This window comes from Marmota flaviventris, chromosome 10, assembly GCF_047511675.1.
Source record: "Marmota flaviventris isolate mMarFla1 chromosome 10, mMarFla1.hap1, whole genome shotgun sequence".
NCBI lineage: Eukaryota > Metazoa > Chordata > Mammalia > Rodentia > Sciuridae > Marmota > Marmota flaviventris.
In genome coordinates this window covers 100,518,909-100,545,371 of record NC_092507.1, presented here as the reverse complement: position 1 = coordinate 100,545,371, position 26,463 = coordinate 100,518,909, and the positions used below count along the sequence as shown (strand labels likewise).

At 39.7% G+C, this 26,463-nt stretch overlaps 1 protein-coding gene across 1 annotated transcript in view; it reads left to right on the top strand.

Moving 5' to 3' along the window:
- Aknad1 (AKNA domain containing 1) overlaps positions 1-19,385 on the top strand; it is a 35,918-nt gene extending 16,533 nt beyond the window's left edge. Inside the window, 8 exon segments of the mRNA XM_027922028.2 lie at positions 5,759-5,850; positions 9,807-9,904; positions 13,847-13,969; positions 14,060-14,161; positions 16,539-16,620; positions 18,327-18,370; positions 18,373-18,455; positions 19,184-19,385. Of these exon segments, the coding sequence (XP_027777829.2) occupies positions 5,759-5,850; positions 9,807-9,904; positions 13,847-13,969; positions 14,060-14,161; positions 16,539-16,620; positions 18,327-18,370; positions 18,373-18,455; positions 19,184-19,318 (759 nt within the window). The 3' untranslated portion in view covers positions 19,319-19,385.
- Positions 19,386-26,463: the final 7,078 nt, after the last annotated feature.

Below are 26,463 nucleotides of genomic sequence, written 5' to 3'. Positions count from 1 at the left end.
GATTCTGACCTAATTTAGAGTCACATCTGAATTGGCCCTAAGGGCAATTCCTTCTGTGTGCTCCCAAGGAGCATTCTGGAGCCCTTTGGGCCCCCAGGGAAGTAAGGTGAATGGGGGTGGGGGTGAGGGTGGCGGTGGAGGTGTGGGGAGGTGGTTGCTGCAGGCCCCAAGCCAGGAGCTCTGTGAGCTGGCAGTGCAGATGCAAATCCTCACCTGGTTTTGTGTGTGTGCACCCATTACTGGGAATTGAACCCAGAATTTCTCCCTTGCTAAGCTTCTGCTGTACCACTGAGCTACATCCCCAGTCCCCAGCTCTTGGACTAATTGGCAGGCTGGGTGTTAGGGCTGGTGATTGTGGCTCTTGCTAAGGGTTTCCCATTCTTCCAGCTCTCAGGAGAAACTTGATTGAGGTACCTGGACCTAAATGAGGGCTTCTTCAACTTCACTGTGTCTAGAAATCAACTGCAGATCTTGTATTTTTTTTTGTTTTGTTTTTGTTTTTTCTTTTCTTGGTTCTTTTGTGACACTTGACAGTAGAATTCATTTTGATACAATTGTCCAAGCATGGGATATATCTGATTCTAGTTAGGTCCCCATTCTTATGGATGTAGATGATGGGTGGGATTTGCCTGTTTTGGTGCCAATACCATGCTGTTTTTGTTGTTATAACTCTGTTGTATAATTTAAGATCTGGGATTGTGATGCTTTGCTTTTCTTGCTAAGGATTGCTTTGGCTAGTCTGGGTCTCTTATTTTTCCAGATGAATTTCATGACTGCTTTTTCTATTTCTATGGAGAACATGATTAGAATTTCGATGGGAATTGCTTTGAATCTGTATAGCACTTTTGGTAGTATGGCCATTTTGATAATATTAATTCTGCCCTATCCAAGAACAACTGATGGTCTTTCCATCTTCTAAGGTCTTCTCTCTTTCTTTCTTTAATGTTCTGTAGTTTTTTTTTTAAACATGGTGTCATTTTTAATACCTTTATTTAATTAATTAATTAATTTATTTTATGTGGTGCTGGGGATCAAACCCAGTGCAAGCTCTCTACCACTGAGCCACAACCCCAGCTCTCTTCTGTAGATTTCATTGCAGAAGTCCTTCACCTTTTTTGTTAGATTGATTCCCAAGTTTTTTTGTTTGTTTGTTTGTTTTGTTTTTGAGGCTATTATGAATAGGATGGTTTTCTTAATTTCTCTTTCAGCTGATTCATAGTATAGGAATGCAATTGATTTCTGGATGTTAATTTTGTATCCTGCTACTTGCTGAATTCATTTTTCAGAGTTTTCTGGTGAAGTTCTTGGGTCTTCTAAATATAAATCATGTCACTAGCAAACAGATAGTTTGAACTCTTCTTTTCCTATTGGAATCCCTTTAATTTCTTTCCTTTGCCTAATTGCTCTGGCTAGAATTTCAAGGACTATGTTGAATAGAAGTGGTGAAAGTGGGCATCCTGTGTTCCTATTTTTAGAGGGAATGCTTTCAATTCTTTTCAGTTTAGAATGGTGTTAGCCTTGTGTTTGTTTGCAATGTTTAGGTATATTCCTTCTATCCCTATTTTTTCTAGTGTTTTAAACATGAATGAATGCTGTATTTTGCCAAATGCTTTTTCTGCATCTATTGAGACAATAATGTGATTCTTGTCTTTAAGTCTATTTATGTGATGAATTACATTTATTGATTTCTTTATGTTAAACCAACCTGGTATGCCTGGGATGAAACCTGCTTGATCATGGTATACTCTCTTTTTTAATGTATTTTTATGTGTGATTTGCCAATATTTTAATAAAATATTTTGCATCTATGTTCATCAAGTATGTCTTGTTAAATTGATTCAGTAGGTCTGGGTGATTTGCAATCCTGCATTTCTAACAAGCTCCTAAGTGATGCCAATGTTGCTGGTTTTGGTCTGGACACCACCTTTTAAAGAGTAGCAAAAATCCAAAGATTATTTCATTATGAATAAATTGGAAAAACTGGGATTAAAAGCCCAAGGGACCAAAATGATATCGATGTAATAACAAGCAGTGATAACCCTGTTGATTCAGAGCCTTACAATTTGCAAAAACTTTTTGCATAGGAGGAATAACTTAGAAAGGTGAAACTTGCCCAGGGCAAAAGATATTAAAGCCTCTATCTTCCAACTCAGTGGAAGGACACCTACTGCATTTTGCTAATGCAAATCTGTTTGAAATGTCAAGTGCAGGGGAACCCTGTAAACTTAGTAGTGATAAAAGAAAATATGGGGAACAGATCGGAGGGGGGGAAACCCTTCATTTTTAAGTTATAAATGTGATAAATATTTATTGCAAAAGAAATCAAAAAGTATAGAGAAGTGTAAAGAAGAAAATTTTCCTTAGACAAGTTGTGGCTAATTTTTTAAGTAGTTTTTTTAAATTGTTGATGAACCTTTATTTTCTTTATTTACTTATATGCAGTGCTGAGAATTGAACCCAGTGCCTCACACATGCTAAGCAAGTGCTCTACCACTGAGCCACAACCCCCAGCCCTTGCTAATATTTTAGTATATTCATTTTAGTATATATCCTTCCAGTTTTCCCCTCTTTTTTAAAAACTTTATTATTATTTTTTTTTTATTTTTATGTGGTGATGAGGATAGAACCCAGTGCCTTACACATACTAGGCAAGTGCTCTACCTCTGATACCTCTTGCGTATATATTTTTACAAAAATGAAATCTTACTATATGTATTGTTTTATGATCTACTTTTTTTCATTTAACATATTGTGGACATCTCTTCACGTCACTTAAGAATAAACCTACTTTTTTTTTTTTTCAATTGAATCCAGTGCCTTGAGCATGCTAGGCAAGCACTCTACCGCTGATCTATTTTTTCTGACTTTTACTTTTTGAGAGAGAGGGAGGATCTGGGGTTGCCCTAGCTGATCTCCAACTTTTCTTCCTGCCTAGCCTCCCAGGTAGCTGTGATTACAGGCATGCACTACCACGCTCAGCTCTATGGCTTCATTTTAATGAGCTTTTAAAATAATGTATATGCCTCCACCTCACCTATTGTATCAGCATCACCATGGGTGCATTTCACTATATGGATGTACCCTGATTTATTTAAACAATCTCATGGATGGACATTTAGTTTTTCCCCAGTTCTTTGATATTATAAACATGGTTTCAGGTAACATCATATTACGTGCAAACTTTTTTGTTGTTGTTGTCCATTATTTCCTGATAATAAAATCGTAGCATTGCAGTTAATGATTCAAACCATTGTGAAAAGTGGCTATTTGTAGCCTTCACTTTGCTAGTGCTTGGGAATATCAGGGTCTCTGACGTGAGCTCACCTCAATGTTTTCCTAAGCTTTGCTACAGTGGTAAGTGAAAATGGGTATCTTATTATACCAATGTATATTTTTAATACCAGAGATTGAACCCAGAGGCACTTAACCACTAAACCACATCCCAGCCCTTTCTACTTTATGTTTTATTTTGAGAAAGGGTCTCCCTAAATTGCTTAGGGCCTTACTAAATTGCTGAGGCTGCAATCCTCCTGCCTCAGTTGGGATTACAGGTGTGCACCACCAGGCCTGGCCTCAATCTGTTTTTTTAACTATTTGTGAAATTCAACCCATTTTCATCTGTTTCTTGGACATTTGTACCTCCTCTCTGACAATATCAAAAATTTTAACTTATGTTTGCAAAACAAATTACAGTCAAATTTTTAAAGACAGAAAAATGGGAATGTATGAAAAACAAAAGGATGTTCACTGTTCAAATTGGTATCCTATCAAGTGCTCTGACAAATGCACAGTTTAACAGAATTGGGGTTAAGAACACAAGCAAATGAGTCACACAATAAAGGTTCAATTCCAGCTCAGATACTCTCTATGTGATCTTGCCAAGTTGCTTAAATTCTCTGAGCCTCAAATTATTCATCATTAAATTGTCACAACATGCCAGGATGGTAAGTAATAAAGATTATCTGAGAAGCACTGGCACATAATGAACAATCAACAAATACCGCAGTTGTTTCTATCAATAAAAAAATAATGAAGCCCTCCCAAAAAATCAGTGGGCAAAAGATATGAACTGAAAAGCCACAAGCAGGAAATGCAACCAATAAATAAGCATGTGGGGAAATGCTCATCTTCTTTGCCCCCCGCTTAAATTAATGAAAACATTTTCAAGAGATAAATCCTGGTACTGAGAAAGGTGTGGTCCAACTGGGCCATCCACATTATTGGTGGCTGTGTAATCCATGAACCTTTTGTGGAAAGCAGTTCAGCAAAATGTATCATCACACAAACATGTTCGCAACCTTTGGCCCAGATGTTTCCTCGGGAAGTAATTCAAAATGTGGAAAAAGATATGTGTATAATAATGCTTATGCAAGCATCCTTTGTAATGGTGGAAAAAAATACATTGATTTCTGTTTACACAAAGGATAAGGCCATAGTCAAAAATACACAGTGGCTGGTGTTAGCCCTTTCTGTTCAGTAGTGCAATTGTTTTGTGTTAAAAAGTGATATATAGGGCTAAGGCTGTGGCTCAGTGGTAGCCTCACACTTGCCTGAATGTGTGAGGCACTGGGTTCGATCCTCAGCACCACATATAAGTAAGTAAAAAAATAAAGGTCCATTGACAACTAAAAAAAATTTTTTTAAAAAAAGTGATGTATAAGCTGGGTACTGTGGCGCACGCCTGTAATCCTAGGACCTCAGGAGGTTTAGGAAGGAGGATAGTGAGTTCAAAGCCAGCCTCAGCAAAAGCAAGGTGCTAAGCAACTCAGTGAGACCCTGTCTCTAAATAAAATACAAAATAGGGCTGGGGATGTGGCTCAGTGGTTGAGTGCTCCTGAGTTCAATCCCTGGTAACACCCAACCCCAAAAAAGCGATGTATAGGGCTGGGGTAGTGGCTCAGTGGTAGAGCACTTGCCTAGCATGCATGAGGCACTGGGTTCAATCCCCAGCACCATATAAATAAACAACAACAACAAAAAAGATATTGTATCTATCTACAACAAAAAAGTGATGTATAGGGCTGGGGATGTAACTCAGTGGTAGAGTGTTTGCCTAGCAGCCTAGCATCCTAGCATGTGCGAGGCCCTGGGTTAGATCCCAAGCACCCACCCCCATAAAAAAAAAAAAAGTTAAGATATAGAAGACATAAAATCAATCATTTAGGGCTCTGAACAGTCCCTAAACCCTTTTTTGTTTTAATTCATAGTTAAATGGATTTCTTTGAAGAAGCTTTTAGAGCTCTACTAACCTGTGATCAGATTGATAAGATTTTAAAATTACCTTCCAGGCTGGGTGTGGCTCAGTGATAGTGTGCTTGCCTGGCCTGCACCCTGGGTTCCATCCCCAGCGCTGCAAAAATAAAATTATCTTCCAAAATTCTTTCATTCTCTAGTAGAGGGTGAGATAATTTGAAACAAAGGAGGGGAAAAAAAAAGGCATCTGTACCCTAGATTTAAAACCTGTTTTAAAGAAGAGAAGCCCAGCCAGGGTAGAGCTTCCGTTCTCAAAAACCCTGGCCTTCAGAGGCTCAGACCACACTGACAGACATCAGAACTAAGGATGGGCTCTTTTTTCCTTCCTGATCTCCTTGGGCCTCTGCTTCTCAGTCTGTACAGTGATGTGTGTGCGAATGTCTCCCATCCTGATGTGGCAAGTTCAGCTGGGTCTGAGCAGCAGACTGGGCTGGGCTGCAGTCCCCGGCGGTGGGGTGAGTCACATCCTCCCTCATACCACATCTGTGTGTGTTTTGTGGTGCAGGAGGACCCCAGCAGCACCCGGGGAAGGCAGAAACGTGCAGAGATGATGACATCCAGTCCAAGCTGTGCCTTCTGCAGCCGGCTCCTTGAATGGTGAGGGCTTCCTGCTGCTACTTTCCCAGGATGGGTTGGAGGTGTTCCTGGCACAATAACTCCAGTAACAGTGGGTGACAGCTTACTGAAGCTGTTATTGGCATCCTAGGCCAGAGGTCTGACTTCGGGGTCCCAACTAACCAGGTCAGGTCTTGTTACTCATCCCTCAAAACTGAGAAAAGGTTATAGTGGAAAGCAGGAAAAGTAACTTTAATCAATACTGCCATGTTGGCAAGGTAAAGCAAGATCCAATGTCTCAGCACTGCCTTCGAGGTGCTGACAGGGGCTTTAGGTTTAAATAGAGGAAGAACTAGGGCAGTGGGTGAGAGGTCTGCTTAATTAAGCAATCTTGGCCAAACTGTGGTCTGGTTGATCATTCCACCTCACTTCTCTGTGAAGTGGCTCCAGAGAAGTCTTTATCACTCAAGGGGGACATTTCCACTTGTTGCTCAGAATGTTTATGAGACCCGTGATCCTGGATGGGGGCAAAGATAGGAGACTTCCAGATACTGCTTCAGGGGTCTGAAACAGGATGCTGCAAATCTCCCTGCAAATCTGGCCTCAGTCTTGAAGTGGGGGTACAAGATAGGTTAGGTAAATTTAGGGTTAAGAAACCTTGTATTACTAGATTTTGGATGGGCACTCGTTAAGTGATTAACATGCCTACGTATAGAGCCGAGCAGGGACCTGACTCAAAGTTTTAGATAGCAAAGGAGATAGATGCAGAATAAAGGCAGAAAGGCCAGGCTTGATCCTGCTTTTAGTTACCCACAGGGCAGCTGCAGATCTAGGTAAAGAGTTACTGCTTTTAGCAAAGGTATTCTTTCTAAGTCCCTGTTACAAAGTCACTGGCCAGTTAGTTATAGAAGCAGGGATCTCAGGGCTGGGCACCTTACAAATCCTCTAGCAGTGGCTCTTTACCCAGAGAACATCTACATACCTGGAGAGTTTCTAAAGTAATGCACATGCCCCTGCACACCCAGCCCCCATAGTCTCAACATCTCCAGGAGTGGAGCTCTGGTACGCACAGCATGTTCAAATCTCCCCAGGTGATTCTGATAAGGCACCCTTGGTGAAGAATCAGAGCTACAGAACAAGAAGGGTGGTCCTGAGGACTATTGGAACATTGTCATATGGGAGATCATTCCCCACATAGACAAGCTCCCTTTCACTGCTCTCTTTATAAGCAAAAGTCTTCCTTGTAGGGTCCCACCTGTGTCCCCACCACCACATCCCAGGCTACTGGAAGCAAGCCACTTTTCTCAGGCTGACTTTTTTCCATTCCTAAGCGAGAACTCTTCCAGAGCTAACAAGCTGGAAATCATGTAAAATCCTAAGGAGAAATCCTTGTGGTAGAGCACTTGCCTAGCATATGCAAGGCCCTGGGTTGCATCCCTAGCACTGCAAAACAAAAACCCAAACAAAACTAAGGAGAGGTCTTCATGGTTTAAACATCAATTGTATCGATCACAAACAAGGCTTCTGTCATTTGTAGTGTCTCTATGAGTTAGTGACGGGTGCCACTTCCCAGCTCACTATCACTCAGCCCAAGTTTAGCTAATTTACCTTTGAAAGGTCAAGAGTTAAGGAGGGAGCGGCTATTAAGCAACAACTATTACAAGTGCATAATGAACTCTAATAGAAGCAGGTGACAAGGTCTGAAAGACTGAAGTTTCCTGTTAGAAAGCATTGCACCACGGGAATGGGCACTTGTCATGAGTATTTCATTGAGTTTCCAAACCTAAAAAAAGAAACAGCACGGAGTCTGTACTAAAAATTACCATGTGTCATCTGGTACAGACCATGACTCCAAACCACCATGCCACTCATCAGCTTTGAGTGCTCCTTTAAATACAAGGGACACTAATGAAGCTTGCTCACCAAGTCATCCCAAGCTTACTATTTTTGCTTGTTGAATCAAAGTCTGGATTTTTTTTATTTTTAAAAAGGTTTTAAGCATAATAAAAATATTTTGGCATTTAAAAAACATTTTGATTAGGCTTTCAAGGTACTAACTGTTTCTCTTCTGAGTTCTTCATCTAGATCCTACACAATCATGTAAATAACAAGACAGGAACCAATTTTCAGACTAAATGTGCTCTTTTATTTATAACAGACAAGATAGAAAGAAAAGCACAAACAAATGTAAAATCAAACCCAGTGAATCCACTGCTGGGGAGTGATGAAGAGATAGGCATAACCTATGAAATGAAATCTTGGTAAATCATACAATACTCAGAGTTACTAATTGCAGGGAGCACTGTACACTCTTCGTTGTTAGATCACATTGCTCTATGATGGGATGTGTTCTTTATGAAGTTTGCTCACGTGAATACTATTTTCAGGGTATTTTTAACTTGTTACAAATGTGTAGATAAATATACACATTTTATTTCTCTATATACATATTATTCATCTAAATATAAATACCAATAAACGTAAAATGTATATCTCTTTATGTTATTTCTGGTGCAAAAAAATTTGGATTTAAGTTAGGCTGGAGGTGCTCATCTGTAATGTATAGGTTGAGGCAGGAGGATTGCTAGGAGGATGGCTATGATATCAGCAACATAGCAAGAGCCTGTCTCAAAAAATAAAAGGGGCTGGGGATGCAGCTCAGTGGTACAGTGCCGCTGGATTTAACAAAATACTTTAGTTACTTTATCTTGTTGAAAAACTGCCTTCTCCTGTAGAATTGTCCTTGGCCATTAGGTTTGACTTAAAAGACTTCAGTGCACAAAGGAGTTTAAAAGAAGTAGAAAAAGTCATGTGTTAGACTGCACTCACTTGAGTGAGATCCAGGTTTTCCACTTTGGAGAGCAGATGTTCAAATGCCCCACAGGCAGAGGGTGGAGAGAAAAAAATTAGGTGTGAGAAAATGTGTGACTCAGGAGGAGAGCATGTTTTCCAAGAGGAGGGAAGGGGCCTGGCTTCCCAGCCCAACCCCACCAGCCCCAGACCCAAGCCCTGTGTCCGCTCTACCAGCAGCCGGTCCAACACTCTCCAACACTCGTGACTTGGCTCAGCAACACCCGCACTTCCTACCCCAGGCCTGGACCTCCCGTTGTGCCAGGACACCTTGGCAAAAGGCCACATCAAGAATGAGCAACGTTCCCGTTCCCTGGGGACTACTACTATATCCCAGAGGCTGAGCAAGAGCTTTGTTTTTTTTTTTTTTTTTAATATTTGTTTTTTAGTTTTCGGCGGACACAACATCTTTGTATGTGGTGTTGAGGATCGAACCCAGGGCGCACGCACGCCAGGTGAGCACGCTACCGCTTGAGCCACATCCCCAGCCATAGCAAGAGCTTTGTTAAAAACTGTTTCCTTTGGAGGAGTTAGTTAGAATTTCTTTGGAGGAGGGAGGCCCACACTACAGACAGGTCAGAGAAGTCTCCTGATAAATGCCAATTGTAGTTCCTTTTTTTCTGATGCCCCCTGGTGGCCTTATAAAACTAAAATGAACTCCACACTGCCACAGCCTTTAGCCCTACACACTGACAAATCCCACTTTGCTGGACTTCTTGGATACATTCAGCTTGTCCTTAAGAGCCAAAGCCATGTGACCCAGCGCTGAGGGATTGCATAGCTTCTTTCCCAGATAAGAATTGATTTTGAGGCATAACTATGAGGAAAACAATTTATACACTTCCATACTTCAATTTTCTATTTTGTATATGTGTATATGATGATTAGGTATCATCCTTTATGGAACAAAATATTCATTTTTAATGTTTTGTAAATATATTATTATCAGACCAAATTGTGCTGGGTGCAATTTCTAAGAGGGAGGTTCCCAAACAGAAGGGCAGAGGGGACCTCTGTGTTGAGGATGACCGGCCTCTCCTACATTATTCCAGGCTCTGATATATTTAACATTTCAGTTTACTAGTACTTTTTCCTTTCTCTATGAGAAATAAACTAAAAGTTTCTGGGATATTATGCACCTTTTTTAGGAAGCAAAACATGGAGAAAAAAGGCCATAGACAGATCCACTGTGGAAGGCTTTCAGTTGTCATTCATGAAAAGGCACTGCGCCAACGTTCAACTCTCGGTGAGTGGAGGGGCTGCGGCTGTGGGTGCTCAATCTTTGGGGTTCTTCATTGTGGGGCATCTGGCCACAGCTTGCTGTCTGCCACTCAAATAACATTGCTCTGCACTAAGATGTTGTATGTGTTTTTTTTTTTTTCCAAAATGTGAAGAATGATTGAGTAGATTTTTAAAAAGATGTGATTAACATGTTTATAGCAGCACAATTCACGATAGCCAAATATGAAACCAGTCTAAGTGTCCTTCCATGGATGAATGGATTTTTAAAATGTGGTATGTGTGCACAATGGAGTTTTATTCAAATATAAAGAAAAATGATAATCATGTATTTGCAGGAAAATGAATGGAACTTGAGAGCATTATGTTAAGCGAAATAAGTCAAACTCAGCAAAAGTTGTATGTTTTCTCTTGGATATGGAAGCTAGAGAGGAAAAAGGAAAAGGAAGGTGGAGGGGTGGGATCTCATGAAAATCAAAGGGAGATAGTGGGGCAGAAGAAAGGGACCAGGGAGAAGGAAGAGGAGAGGGAAAGGGAAATACTGGGGATTCATATTGGCCCAATTATATTGTTATATCATGTGCATGTATGAATATGAACAGCAAATCCCACATTATGTACAACTATAAGGCATCAGTAAAAAATGTGGAAAAAAAGATGTGGTTAAGTAGGATGAAGTGCCAACACCTGTTTCTAGCTAGAGTCACAGAGGAATCTGGTCGATCTGTCCATCTTTTGCCCAGCATGACCCATAACTGTCCGTGGGAAGGTTAACAGCATCACGGGGGTTGCTGCTGACTTGTTCAAACATATTTCATAGAAGCAAATAAAGTTTAGAACTGGCAGGAGACCCAGAGGGCACAAGTACATGGAATTCAATGATTTTAGTCTTAAGACCCTTTCTCCCAGGCTAGTTTAAGCAGAGAAGCATTCCCTGGCAGAACTGTCCTGGTGAATGAAGAAGCGGGGCCAGAGGCCTGCCTGCTCAGGCCACTCCTGAGCTTGAACGTCACTGCTGGAGCCCAACTTGGAGGAAGCTGGAGGCCAGATGGCTGGTGTGACTGACTTGCAATCACACACCCTATTGCCAGAGCCTTGCCTTCAGCTCCGTATTGTTAGGTCACTTTCCGTTCTGATCTGGGCTCTCTGTGATGGTACATTTTTCAATTAAGAGGTCTCATGGATTAACACTTAATACCAGATGCTACAACAGAGTAGGGGTTTTCAAGCTGTGGTCAGAGGGCCTTTCAGAGAGGCCATGAGGTCCACCCCTTTTCCAGCAAGGCCAATATTGTAACAGATTGATGGAGATACAGCTGTGGAATTCAGCTGCCTTCTATTAAGCCAGACCTTTAATTTGCCAAAATATAAAATAATAACACTCTTCTCATTTCTAAAACATTTGGAACATAGTTTATTTTTATTAAAAACATGTTATTTTGTTAACATAAGCCTATTATTTTATTTATTTATTTTTTAGAGATACAGTCTTGCTGTGTTACCCTGGCTGGCCTTGAATGGCTGGGCTCAGATGTCTTCCTGCCTCAGCCTCCCAAATAGCTGTGACTATAGGCACGAGCCACAGAGCTCTGCTTATTGTTATTTTTGGTGATGCTGAGCTACATCCTCAGCCCTTATTATTATCATTTTAAATTGTTCTTAGCTGTAGAAGGACACAATACTCTTATTTTATTTATTTTTATGTGGTGCTGAGGATCAAACCCAGTACCTCACACATGCTAGGCAAGAGTTCTACCACTGAGCTACAACCTCAGCCCTAGTAGTCCTTATTATTATTATTATTTTGGGGGGCAGGTACTAGGGATTGAACTCAGGGTACTCAACCACTGAGCCACATCCCCAGCCCTGTATTTTATTTACAGACAGGGTCTCACTGAGTTGCTTTCCACATCCCTTTTGCAGAGGCTGGCTTTGAACTTGCGATTCTCCTGCCTCAGCTTCCCGAGCTGCTGGAATTACAGGCATGTGCCACCATACCTGGTCTTAGCCCTTATTATTTTTAAATGACACAATAAAATTTAAAAAATGTGTCAGTTTAAAATTCTTTTAAACAAAAACCCCAGAAGCGTCCATTCAGTCTTGGGAAATCTGAATACAGAAATTATTTGCAATTTATATATAAAGACATCTCTACCAATTCATCCTCAGTTGACTGAATATTGTATGATAGCTCTTCTCCAAATCAGAAGGATATATTTAACTTCAGGTATATAAACTGGCATATATTATGTGGTAGATTTTTAAAAATCCCCACATAAACACATGTTGTATAGTGTCCTCAATTGTAAAAGTGTGAAAGATTCTGAAATCAAAAGTTTGAGAGCCATTGACATAGTGTCATTTAATGATTACAACTCTCCTTTAAGGTAGGAATTATTATCTTTAATAAGGAAATGAAGGCTCAGGGAAATTAAGTGGCTTATCAAGGTCAAAGAAGTAGTGTAATTGGTTATCCATCATTGTGTAATCATGTATCCCAGAATTTAATGACTCAAAATAATGAATCTAAAATATCTCAGTTTCTGTGGATCAGGAATTTGGGAACGGCTTAGCTGGCTCAGCTGGCTGGCTCAGGCTCACACAAGGTTACATTCAAACCTAAAAACCAGGGCTGCAGTCATCTGAAGGATTAACTGAAGCATGAGGAGCTGCTTCCAAGGTGGTTCACACACGTGGTCATTGGCAGGAGGTCTTAGCTCCTTGCCAAATGAGCTTCTGCAATAGGCTGCTTGCAGGTCATGACATGGTGCCCAGCTTTCTCTGGAGCAAGTGATGGAGAGGGAGAGGGAGAGGGAGAGGGAGAGGGGGAGGGGGAGGGGGAGGGGGAGGGGAGAGGGGAGAGGGAGGGGAGAGGGGAGAGGGGAGAGGGGAGAGGGGAGAGGGGAGAGGGAGGGGAGAGGGGAGAGGGGAGAGGGGAGAGGGGAGAGGGGAGAGGGGAGAGGGGAGAGGGGAGAGGGGAGAGGGGAGAGGGGAGAGGGGAGAGGGGAGAGGGGAGAGGGGAGAGGGGTGGAAGCCTCGATGTCTCTTATGGTCTCGTTTTGGATGCTATAAGCCATCATCACTTATTTGTTTGAATTGAGTCACTAAATCCAGCCCTCCCAGGGATGAATTAGGCTCCTTTATTTCCCCTTGTGGTGCTGGGGATTGAGTGCTAGGCAAGTGCTCTACCATTGAGCTACACCTCAGCCCAGGATCCATCATTTAAGAGAGTGTCAAGGAATTTGTGGACATATTTTGAACTATCACAGCTAATAAGTACCAGAGTCATGTTTAACCACAGGCGTTCAAACTCATTCCATTGGTGATTCATACTTACATACTCCCCTGTCTGGCCCTGTGCTTTCACGCTCTGGCCCTCCCTGGGGAATTCCACCGCCCAGCAAGTTCTAGATCTGTACCAGGCACTGGAGCTCTCTGCTGCTACCTAGCCTCTTAGCTAAGAGAGTAAAGTTATCACTCAGATTCTCATGGACTTACGAATGCCACATACAGGAAAATGATCTTTTCAGTTGTGTAGATGACAAAACAAAAGCTCTTGACCATAGCAGAGTCTGAGTTTAAGAATATGGATGTATCAGGGTAAGTCTGGGGAAAAAAAAAAAAAACCTACAAATGCAACATTGTCTAATTCACTGGGTCAAATTCCCACAGACCCACTCACTCAGCAGACGTGCATCTATATATGTACTAGGCACATCTTGAGACTTTCATTATCAGATCTGTCACTTACCAAAATATCTCTGTTGTCAGAGGAGGATCCAAGATGTTCCTCTCCTGCTGACAACATCCCTTGGAAACACAGCCGAGGAGGTGAACACTTTGGTGTCTAATGCATACCCTGTGTGTTACAACCCTACTCTCCACACCACATTTAATGACTATACTCAAGAAACTCACACCTCCTTTGTGTAACTTGGGCTTTTCTTAGGTTCCGACACAGAACCCAGGTTCTGTTCTGGTTCTGACACTGGGTGGCAAAGGAACAAATGCGAGGACTGTGGCAATAATATTCATAACTACCGAAAAGTCTGCAGTAAAGAACCACTGAACGGTGAGACCAACTTGGGGGCCTCTGCAAGGCTAAGTAGTGAGAGCAGTTGTTTCCAAGCAATGAATTGCATTTGTAATCTTTTCTTCTTAGAATTTTATTATAGATATAACACCCCAGGACAGAATTACTTAAATCATAGCAGAAAAGGTGCTTTTGTCCAGTCTTCAGATGAAAATAAAAATTCTTCACCTCGTAAGTACATCCCCTGCAGGATCCTGTCTGTGTGGGTTGCCCTTGTGACGTTGGCCACTGCTTCCCCCTGGAGAGCCTTGCCCTCTCCAGTCTGCTGCCCAGGTGTCCTGCACTCACCTGACACTTCCAAATTCAGCCCTACACCTGGGTGGCAAGAGGATAGTGGGGGGTGAGAAATATAAAATCCTAGCGATAAATGACTTTGAAAGTTATTGTTACACCAGTGCAAATCAGTAACAAAGCATAAATGTTTGCTGAACAAATGACTGAATAATCACCACTATTCAGAGTGGTTACAGCTTTACATATATCCTTTCTAAAAGCATGTAGAAAAAAAAATAGAACATTTTTATATTTCTTAGACATCATATAGCTCATTTTCAATGTGAAATTTTGCTGTCTTTCAAGAAAATTAAAATCCCACATTTATTTATAAGGATGACTAAGACATGGCTCCTCCCTCTCAAGGGGTTTCCAATTACAGAAAGGAACTTATCTGCACATAAGGAAAGTTCAAGGCAAAATGTGGTGCGCCATGGGAACATGAAGGACAGAAGAAAATACTTCTTGTTTTACCCTAGTGACAGCCACATTTAATTCTCCCACATGGGCCACATCCTTTCTTTCATCCCTTCAGAACTCTTCCCCTGGGGACAGGAGACCAGGGAGAATTTTCTTATTTTTCCCTATTGCTAGTGCCCAATTAAACAATGTCATTTACCTGACTGACCTCAGCTGTGTCTCCCCTACTCACCGCCAGCTGCCAAATCCTCCAGTGAGATGTATTCTCTCAAAGTGAAAGTCACTGAGACCCTGCAGAAGCAGATTTCTTTACCATCTCCTCAGTCTTGGGAACTGTTATTCCAATACATGTATGAGGAATACACCTGAGCCACTGAAATGTGATCTTGAACTCTTAGTAAACACAGTGGCTAAGAGGGTAGAAGTCACAGTGACTAAGAGGGTAGAGGCAGCTTTTTTCCAGTGTTGGAAAGGAACCTTCCAGTAATTGGAGCTGATAGAAAATGGAGTGGGCTGTTGCAAGCCTTGAGCCCCATCTGGGAGACAATGTACGTTGTCCGATATTATAGATCTGTGGACTAGACTAGAACTGGATCTGATGACCCTGTGGTCTTTTCTGAGTTTCTATGTTTCCAACAAAATCCAAAGTTACATTTGGAGATTACCAAAAAATTATGATTGAGCTCATTAGTGCCTCCGTTCATCATGACCCAATGCCAGGTGGTCAGCAAGACTAAAATCTGGACTTTTTGGCTTCTGTCCTGCCTTCCATGTCTGAGGGACAATCCCTTCCAGTTTCCCTTGTCCAGTGGGACCCTTTGGATGGAAGTGAAGCCTGGCTACTAAACACCAGTGAATACAGCAGGAGACCAGGATTGAGAAAGCAGGAAGATAGAGAAAAGAGGAAGAGAAAAACAGGGAAAGAATGGAGAAGAAGGGACCTCAGCAGATTTGCTAGCTGATGGCTTGTCCCTCTTCCTTTTTCTTTCTTCTTATCTTTCATGGTGACTTTCCTACATACTTCTTTTTTAAAAAAAAAATATTTATTTTTTAGTTGTAGTTGAACACAATACTTCTATTTCGTTTATTTATTTTTATGTGGTGCTGAGGATTGAACCCAGAGCCCCGCACGTGCAAGGCGAGCGCTCTACTGCTGAGCCACAACCACAGCCCCCCTACATACTTCTTTTCTGTTTAGTCTCAAATTATCTTTTTGGGGTGTGTGGGTGTGTGTGTGTGTGTGTGTGCGTGCTGGGGATTGAACCAGGGGCACTTTACCCCTGAGCTACATCCCCAGCCCTTTTTAAGTTTGATGCAGGGTCTCAGTAAGTTGCTAAGGCTGGCCTTGAACATTGGCCTCCTGAGTTGTTGGGATTATAGTCATGTACCACCATGCCCAACTCAGAATTGTGTTAACATAATTGATAATTTTTGACTCCTAGATTTCTCACTCTGAAGTTGGAGAGGATTTCAGGAACTTCCAATCTCTTGGAAGCTATTATCTCTCCATTTATCAGATAAAGTATTTGAGCCACAGAAGTTGGACAACAAGCCCTGGTTAACAGCAAACACCTTAAGATTCTTAACTCTTGGTCTCTTGTCTGTTAATAGAATTCCTTTTAAAAGTTGCCCTTCTTTTCATGAATTCAGAAGACTTGATAGAAAATTCCTTGTTTTCTGTGTTTCCTTTATTTACATATTTATTAAAATTTTATGAAATATTTTATTCACATTGAAAAGTTCAGGAAGATGATATACATCATCATCCGGGAATTGTTTTGTTTTCAAATGAAGTTTATTTAATTTGGGGGATCATTTTTTTCCTCTCAATTTAATCATAGCTAATCATTTTCAGTTTGTCCAAAACCAAAACGGATCTGTTCCCAGAGAGTGAATTCGAAATCCTTTCAAGGTGAACATGAGCCCACACCTGGAAAGTAAGTATCATTTTGTTATTACTAAAAGTCACAAAATTAGCTATCATTGGTTAGATGCATACAATGTGTTTATCTGGGAATGATGGGAAACCAAGGAAGAGAGTTTTGTAATGTATTAATTCACTTTGAAATAGACTCGAGGAGCCAAAGGTGGAACAAAGAGGCCAAATAAAGAGGCTAATGCAGTGATCCAGGTGGGACAATAGTAGTCATGGAGACAGAAGTATGTGCATTCAAGAGGCAGAACCAATAGCAAGCAGGGTGCCTAATAATTCAGTTCTGTGATCAGATTAACTCAGTCTGAATCTACTACCCACTATCATAGTACAGCATTGGGCTTAAAAATGTAGTCTTTGAAGACTTCTGGGGTTTCCATTTTGGTTGTGCTCTTTGGCAGGTTATTTGACTTCTCGGTGCCTCTCTTTCCCCATATGTAAAACAGGGAAATTAATAATAGTGCAAATTCATTGAGGATTGAGTCAATACATTAAATATTGAGAATGGTACCCAGTTCATAAAAATTACTAAGCAAATGACAGCTGTTATTAATATTATTGAAAATGATAACTGGACACAGGGTAAAGCCCATGCTCTTCCCACTGCACCACTGCCCACTGCCACCCCCAGCCATTTTTCATCAGCTAGGGGACCCTGATGCAGAATGGACAACACTTATGTGGAGGTCAGATCCAATGTGCTAAACAGCAGAACCAACTAATGTTAATGTGGTAAGGAAAGAGGGATGAAGGGAGGTTCTGAGGTCACAAGTATCTGAAGTAAGTCTTTTTGGAGATGTTATTGCTCATAAATGCAAGTACCAAAGTAAGGCTTAGTAGAGGGATGAAGCAAGGATGGACAGGCAAGTCTATATGGCAGCTCTCAGGGCTACTTTCTCATGGTTGAAAAAAGCATCACTACTTGCATTGCCCATCATACATGCTATGTGAATAAACCCCCTAGTTATGAACAATACAATGAACAATACAATGGCCCTGGCATTCCAGTCACCCAGTGCAGACTTAGGGCCATCCCTCAGCAACAGAACCATAATTATAGTGTAGTAGTCTAGGGGGGCCTATTGACTTAAAAGAGATGCTTCTTTTATTTTTCTACCGCCTCAGCTTCCTTACTGTGTAAGCTCATTGGTGCTAGGATAAACTCTATCCAAGGTGCCTTATGGTTGGCAATTTTATATGTGTATTTGTTTTATAAATATTCAGGGTATAAGACTGGTCCCCCCAAGAATGAAAATGAGGTAAAAATCCCTTTGGAGTCTTGCCTGTCTGTTTCAAAGAAAAAGGAGGCCAATTCTAGAAGAATTGTGCCCTCCTGATCATGGCAACAACCTTGTTCCGAAGTCAGCTGTGGTTGGTGGTAAGTCCACTGGACAAACGAGCTATGAAAGGCTGTGTGTATGTACACACATGTATGAATCGTCCCAACCTCTTGCCCCCAAAGAGCCTTTAAAAAAATATTTAATAATAGTTGTGCACAATATCTTTATTTTATTTATTTATTTATTTATTTTTATGAGGTGCTGAGGATTGAACCCAGGGCCTCATCTGTGCTAGGCCAGCGCTCTACCACTGAGCCACAACCCCAGCCCCCAAAGAGCCTTTTACTAAACCAGTGCTGACTGGAACAGGAGGGTATACGTGAGGGTGGCACTTTACACAAGTACCAATGAATGTGTTTTTGCCTTCTAGAAAAAAAATCTAAAATCTTAAGACTTTCATGACCTACAGCTCAGACTTGCAATACCTTTACTCCTTTTTCACTCCTTCAGGATTCCTGGAAGCAAATCCTTATGTGGCTCTGAAGAAACAGAATCTAAGGTGAGGACTTAGAAAAAAGGTTCTAGATTCTTGCACCTCATAAGTTTAATCTTAAAACTACAGAACTACTAGCTTTTAAGTCATTACAGTATAGGTTTTCAGAAAATGCTATGTTAAAAGCATTTTGTGCTCAGTACTAACCTAGAGACCTGCCATGTGGTTTGTATCATTCCTAAATTGGTTCCAAAGGACATTTCCTGGAGAAAGTGTTTTGTGGGTGGTGCCTATGCTGCAGGATTCCCCTGGCCCAGGCTTGAAGGTCTGGAGTGTGTTCCAGTGACACTGTGGTTAGGATTGCCAGCAGTTTCCTATTTTCAAGCCAGTAACACTTATCCTCAGGCCACTTTCAGATGTTCCACATTTGTGCTCTGTCTCCCTGGGTGGTCTCTCAGTGGTATGGCCCCTAATTGGGACCCCTTTAATGCCCCCTAAGAACTTTTCTTTTTTTCTTTCTCTGCAGCAGGGAAACAGATCAGCAGGTTGCTGACCTCACCCTCTGATTCATGCTCATCAGTCACACGTTGATCTTTTCTCTCTCCCTTTCCCTAACAAATATATTCCATCTGACTGGTTTCCTAGGAAACTAACCCTCAAAAACAGAAATAAACTGTGTGGAAAACAGAATGCTCCAAAAATTCCATCTTGCAATGTTTAATAATGAAAGAAGCCAATTACCAAAAACATTAGTAAGTTTATGTAACTAAAACATGTGGACTTTTCCTCTGTAGATTTTAAACTCGGCTTTGGATCATGCCCTAAAGACAGCAACCATTTTGAAAAAAACTACTGATCAAATGATTAAAGCTATTGCAGAAGATCTTGCCAAAGCAGAGAGATGGAGGAATCAACTGAAATACTACTAGTTCAACACAAAGTAACCAAGGGTTAAAAAGATAAAGAAAACTTGATCTGCCCCCAAAAGTATTTCACTTATTACACAATTGAGAAAGATTATTTTCTACAGAAAGCACCAAAACCATAAGAAATGGTCAACAAAGTGTTTAATGAAAACAAAACAAAACAAAACCCTCTGATTCTTAAAAATCAAAAGCAACCAACAAATATTTATATTAAATAAATCTATGTTCTTCCTAATTCATAATAAAGAAAACAAAATGAAATAAAATCTACTTTCACCTATTAATAGTATGGAAGAAATTAAAGTTTGAAAAAACTTTGTCAGTGAAGATGGAAACAAATGGGTGTTCTTATACAACGTTGATGGAATTATAAGTTGGTGAAGCTTTTTTGGAAAGCAGTTTGTTAATATAGATGATCCTCCATTATGAAGGAAATTTTACATCCTGATAAACCTATAGTAAACTGAAAATACCAAGTAAAAAATGCATGTGAGAGACTGGGGTTGTAGCTCAGTGGTAGAACACTTGTCTAGCATGTGTGAGGTGCTGGGTTTGAATCTCGGCACCACATTAAAAAATAAATATTGTGTCCATCTACAGCTAAAAATATTTTTTAAAAATGCATGTGAAACACCTGACCTACCAAACATTGCTAGCCAGGCGTGGTGGCTCACACCTGTAATCCCAGTGACTTGGGAAGCCAAGGCAGGAGAATTGCAAGTTCAAACCCAGCCTCAGCAACTTAGTGAGGCCCTAAGCAACTCAGTGGATCCTGTCTCTAATAAAATATAAAAAAGGGCTGGGGATGTGGCTCAGTGGTTAAGTGTCCCTGGGTTCAATCCCTGGTACCAATACCAAAACAAAACCCAAAAAACCATTGCTTAACAACACACACACACACACACACACACACACACACACGATAAAGTATCACTTGTTTCCCCTTGTGACTGTTCAGCTAACTGGGAGCTGTGGCTGGCTGTCACTAAGAGCATTAACAGAGTATTATGCCACATATCACTAGTAAGAAAGGGTATGCAGATCAAAATTCAAAATTTGAAGTACAAGTTCTACTGAATACATATCAATTTTGCACCATCATAAAGTTGAAAGAATTAACAATCCAACAATTGCAAGTCAGGGGCTGTTTGTAGCTACCCAAATCTATAGATTCAAAAAGCACTTATCTTTTGACTTGGAATTTATAGATAATCCACACAATATGTTACCATACAGGTATAAGAAGGGCTCTGGATCATTGTAGCACCTTTAGGGACAACGAATCTTAAATACTCTGTATGATGATTAACAAATGATACTCTGCAGCCACTGAAAAGAGGTGGATTATCTGCAAGGCAGATAATGAAGAAATATACAGTATATCTAGTGTGACCCAACAGTATATCTAGTGTGACCACATTTGTGCATGTTTTGTTACAGGATATACCTATTTGCTGGAAAGATGCACACAATTCTTAAGTGACTCTAGGAAATAAAACTGGGAGTTTTGGGAGAAGAGGAATTTTCACTTTTTCTTTATTTACTATGCTGTATGATATTCTTACAATATGCTTATATTATGAATTAAAGTTACTGTTTAAGAATTTTTTGAAGTCAATAATCAAAAAAAGTCCTAGATTAATGAAATTTTAGAAAAAGATAATCAAAACTGCATACCAGGAATTAAGTACATTTGATAACATTCCCCACAGAATGCTATGGCAAGCTTTTTTTTTTTTTTTTTTTTTTTTTTGGTACTGGGGATTGGACCCAGGGGCACTCAACCACTGAGCCACATCCCCCAGCTTTTTTTTTTTTTTTTTTAATTTAGAGACAGGGTCTTACTAAGCTGCTTAGAGCTTTGCTAAGTAGCTGAGGCTGGCTTTGAACTCGAAATCCTCCTGCCTCAGCCTCCCCCAAGCTGCTGGGATTGCAGGTGTGCACCACAGCACCCAACAACAGCAAGCTGTTGATTTATTACCTCCTAATGACAAAGCAGCAGATTATTCCTGAGGTCTCCTAACTCCACACACTCTTTTTAAAATTTTTTTCTATATTTTTTAATTTGTTCTTTTTAGTTATACATGACAATAGAATGTATTTTGACATATTATATATATATAGGAGTATAATTTCCCATTCTTGTGGTTGTAATGGTGTGGAGTTACACTGGCCATGTATTCATTTATGAACATAGGAAAATTTTCATGCACTCTTAACATTCAACAAAAAGTTTCCCAACCCCTAGAATTTGGTTCAGCAGTGAGGAAGGAGTTAAATGCACTCCCACTTTAAAGTTTTGTGCCAACCAAGGCAGTTGCTGTTTGTCTAGCAGGCTGGACAATGGGTTATTTTTAACTTTGGGGCTTGGATCTTGGTTTAGGATACAATGGAAGAGATAATGAAAAGGCCAACTGGAAAGTAACTGACTTTGTGGCTAAATTTAATTTTGGCTGTGGTAATATAAGAAGACAGCAATGACTTAAGGCAGTATTGTAAAAGAGAAAAGGGAGCTTAAGCTGTATATATTCTACTACATAAAATTTGTGATAGCTCCCTTTTGTTTCAAGCTCCTGTAGTAGACCAAACCAAACTAGAATGGAGTCACTCCTGCTAGATGCCATGTAGTCAGACTAAACTTCGAAATGCGATAGTTTAGTTGGGCAAGGTGGTACATGTATGCTTATAATCCCAGCGACTTGAAGGCTGAGGCAGCAGGATTGGAAGTTCAAGTCCAGCCTCAGCAATTTAGTGAGACCCTGTCTCAAAATAAAAAATAAAAAAAGACTGGGAATGTAGCTCAGTGGTAAAGTGACCCCAGGTTCAATCCCCAGCACATACCCGCCCCCCCACCCATAAAAAACCAAAACTCTTTTTTCAGTTTAAAAACAAATACCCCAGAAGATTCACAGTAACTAGTCAGAAGGGGCCCAGTCAACATGAGCTGGTACCATAAAGCAGTCCCTTCTAGCCAGGTGCAGTGGAGTATGCCTGTATTCCCACCTACTCCAGAGGCTCAGGCAGGAGGATCTCAAATTCCAGGCCAGCCTTGGGAAACTCTTGAGAACTTGTCTCAAAACAAAAATAGGACAGGAGAGGTAGCTCAGTGTTTGCCTAACATGTGTGAGGCCCTAGGTTCAATCCCTAGTGCCACATAAAAGGAGGTGGGGAGCCAACTGGATCATTAAACTCAATTATCTATCTATCTATCTATCTATCTATCTATCTATCTATCTATCTATCTATCTACCCATCCATCCATCCTAACCAGTTATACATGATAGCAGAATGTACAACTATCTATCTATCTATCTATCTATCTATCTATCTATCTATCTATCTATCTATCTATCCTAACCAGTTATACATGACAGCAGAATATTCTTCAATTCATTGTACACAAAAGGAACACAATTTTTCACTTCTCTGGTTAAACCCAAAGTAGGGTCACACCATTTGTGCAATCATACATGTACCTAGCATAATGATGTTCGTCTCATTCCACTATCTTTACTATCCCATGTCCCCCCCTCTCCTCAGTTTTATGGGGAACTTTGGCTGATCCAAAATTCCTCCACTCATCCCATGCCCTGCCACCCATTATGGATTAGCATCCACTTATCAGAAAACATTCGACCTTTGGTTTTTTTGGGATTGGCTTACTTTACTTAGCATGATATTCTTAACTTCATCCATTTACTGCAAATGCCATAATTTTATTCTTCTATTGCTAAAAAATATTTCATTATATATACATATATCAATCACAGTGTCTTCATCCATTCATCTCTTGAAGGGCATCTAGGTTGGTTCCACAGTTTGACTATTTTGAATTGTTCTGCTATAAACATTGATGGGGGAGTGTCATTACAGTACACTGTTTTTAAGTCCTCTGGGTATAGACCAAAGAGTGGGATAGCTGGGTCAAATTGTGGTTCTGGTCCAAGTTTTCTAAGGAATCTCCATATTGCTTTCCATATTGGCTGCACCAATTTGCAGTCCCACCGGCAATGTATATAAATTCAATTTCTTGGAATTTCGTTTTCTAGTAGCTCTAACAGACTTCTAGCTTCATAACATAATTAAACTTAATCATAACTTGATAGTGTTTTATATACTAAGTATCACTATCTCCAAATTTGGTTTGGTTGAAGTGTTCTTAGATGATTCATTAGTCCTTAATGTTTTGTGGGGGGGTATCGGGAATTGAATCCAGGGGCACTGAGCTACATCCCAGTTCTTTTTATTTTTTTTCAAATAGGGTCTTGCTAATTTGCTGAAGTTCTCACTAAATTGCTGAGATTGGCCTCAAATTTGTGATCTCTGGGATTACAGGTGCTTGCCACTGCATCCAGCTACTCCTTTATCTTTTTTTGGGTTCATCTCTGAGAATCTGATGAAAGATATGGAGTTCCCCTTCCCCCATGTTCTGCCCTCCCATAGAAATATGTGCATATACACAATTTTTAAAAGTTCATGGTTACACTGAAACAAACCCATGGAACTATGGTTAGAAATAACTACCATTGATGAATATTCCTAATTCTTTAAACCGACCTTTATAGAAACTTGCAAGTGTAATCATTTTTATTTAAAAACATGGCTCATCTATGCCTATTAAACCATATTCTAAATGTCATTTTACAGCTTTTTGATGACTGTGAATCATTACCAGCAATCACTGCAATGTGGCTAATTCAAGAAATAAAGAAATAGGGCAATGTCATTTAGGAGTTCTGTTAAAGTTACAGGCCTTGATTTATAAGGATAATTTTATACTTACTGATCCTGTAACCTTGGCTGTCTCCTCTCTCATGTATGTGTGTGTCAGTTCTTACAGACCTTTCTTCTAATTCTGTTCCAGTAATAAAGCAGAAAAACCAGCTTGTTAAGTAAAATTGTATCCCTATTGCTGTGAGCCAAGGGGCTCAGGATTGCCTAAGGGCAGTGGTGCTGTATATAAACAGCTGGCAGTCTTCATTGTGCACTTACTCCACGGAGTAAGCAGTGTTCTGCCTGTTGGGCTGCCAAGAGGGAGAGATTATCTGTAGAAAGTTTTTCTAGGAAAAAGTTAGGGCCATCTACTTTAGTTAATAATTAAACCATGCAAAAGAAAACTCACCTTTCTGTTATTCCTTTCTATTGTAATCTTGTTAATGAATTATATAAAATAGACCTAATTTACACTAAATATGAATATATACTTATGAATATATATTTATGTTTAAAATCACAATTATTTTGGTAGTAATTTTGTTGTAAGAGGAAGGCATTTTTTGCTCCTTCAGTTTTAGAAGAAATCCTTATATCCTGACAGGACTCAACAAAGGTTACAAAATATCTAGTGCAGAACTGAATTATGGAGGCATTGCATCTTATACAATAAACTGCTAGAATTAATTCCTCTAGGGCTCAAATCCAAGAATTTTGTGCCCTTGTGAATTACTTCTTTGATCCTGGGGCAGTAGATGCCAAGGGCCTAAGAACAGAATTACTGAAGATATTTTTCTTATTTGTTTTTTGCCAATATGTATGAACAATGTGAATTCACTGTATTTTATAAACCAAATGAATTTCAACAGGAAGCAAAACTACCAAGTGAATTTCAACAGGAAGTAAGTATAAAAGAGAGCTCATGTTAAAAATAAATAAATAAATAATAAAAAATTATAGCGTTAAGAGATAGTGAATAAATAATTTCAGTTAGTTGCAGTAACAAAAGTCTTTTTCATGGACTTGATATCAGAACCCATCATTGCTAATACTCTGGGGAAAAAAGTCAACTTAAATATTAAAAGCTTATGAGATCATTAAAGTATCTCTCTAATTCTACACTTAAGTATATATAAACAGGCCAGTATTTGCTGGCATCACATTTTCAATTCCATTTGTCACTGGGCATTAGGTTAGTCTAAATATTCCACACAGATTCCAACTCTGGGCAGAGAGTAACCAAGGCATTCAAGACTCTCAGGTAAAATGAAAACATCAGAAATAATTCTCTCACTGGAAAAGTACTATTCTTATTACAGATATTGAAAGAAAAGGGCTGTTTATTAATGCCAAGACTTTCCTCTCTATATTCACATCTATTGTCAAGTTACATAACTCTCTTGGTGCCTCAGTTTTGTCAAATTAAAAATGGAGATGATGGGCTGGAGTTGTAGCTCAGTAGTAGAGTGCTTGCCTACTGTGCCTAGCCTGTAATCCCAGCAGCTCAGGAGGCAGAGGCAGGATGATCCAGTTCAAAGCCAGCTTCAGCAAAAGCATAGGCTGTAAGCAATTAGTGAGACCCTTTCTCTAAATGAAATAAAAAATAGGGCTGGGGATGTGGCTCAGTGGTTGAATGTCCGTAAGTGCAAGCCCCAGTATCAAAAAAAAAAAAAAATGGAAATAGGAAAAAATATTAGAACTGTATAAGAATTTTAAAAACAACAACAACAGTGTTTGGAATATAGAAAACACTAAGTAAACATTTACATATTATTTTATTATCAGTACTTAAATAGCAAATTAGGAAAATAATATATCAAAAAAATTTTCAAAAACTTAAAAATAAATAAAAATTTCTATATATTAAAAACCTATTTAAAAAGAATAGAAGATCCAACCCACAATGGAACCAAAAAAGATAAGACTATGTGCAGTACCTATATAAAGAAAAATTTTGATTTTTTAAAGATTTAGACAAAAATATTGTGCCTATATATGAATATATAACAATGAATCCCACCTTTATGTACAACTGTAATGCACCAATGTTAAAAAATGTAAGAAAAAAAAAGATTTAAAGACATTCTACATTTTTTTTTTTTTGCAATGCTGGGGATTAAACCCAGGCCTTGCACATGCTAGGCATGCCTTGCTCTGAGCTACATTCTCAGTCCTAACATCCACATTATTTGTATCAAAGTTAAAATATAACAAAGATTTCAATTTTTCCTAAGTTAATCTATGAATTTAATGAAAATATCAAAATAACATTTTGGGGAACTCAACAAAATGATATTTAACATTCATCTAGAAAAACAGAATTTTTTTTTTTAAATATTAAGGATTACTACCACTACGTATTAAAACATATATCATGAAGGCTGGAGATATAGCTCAATGGTTGACCATTTGCCTAGCAAGTGCAAAGCCTTGGA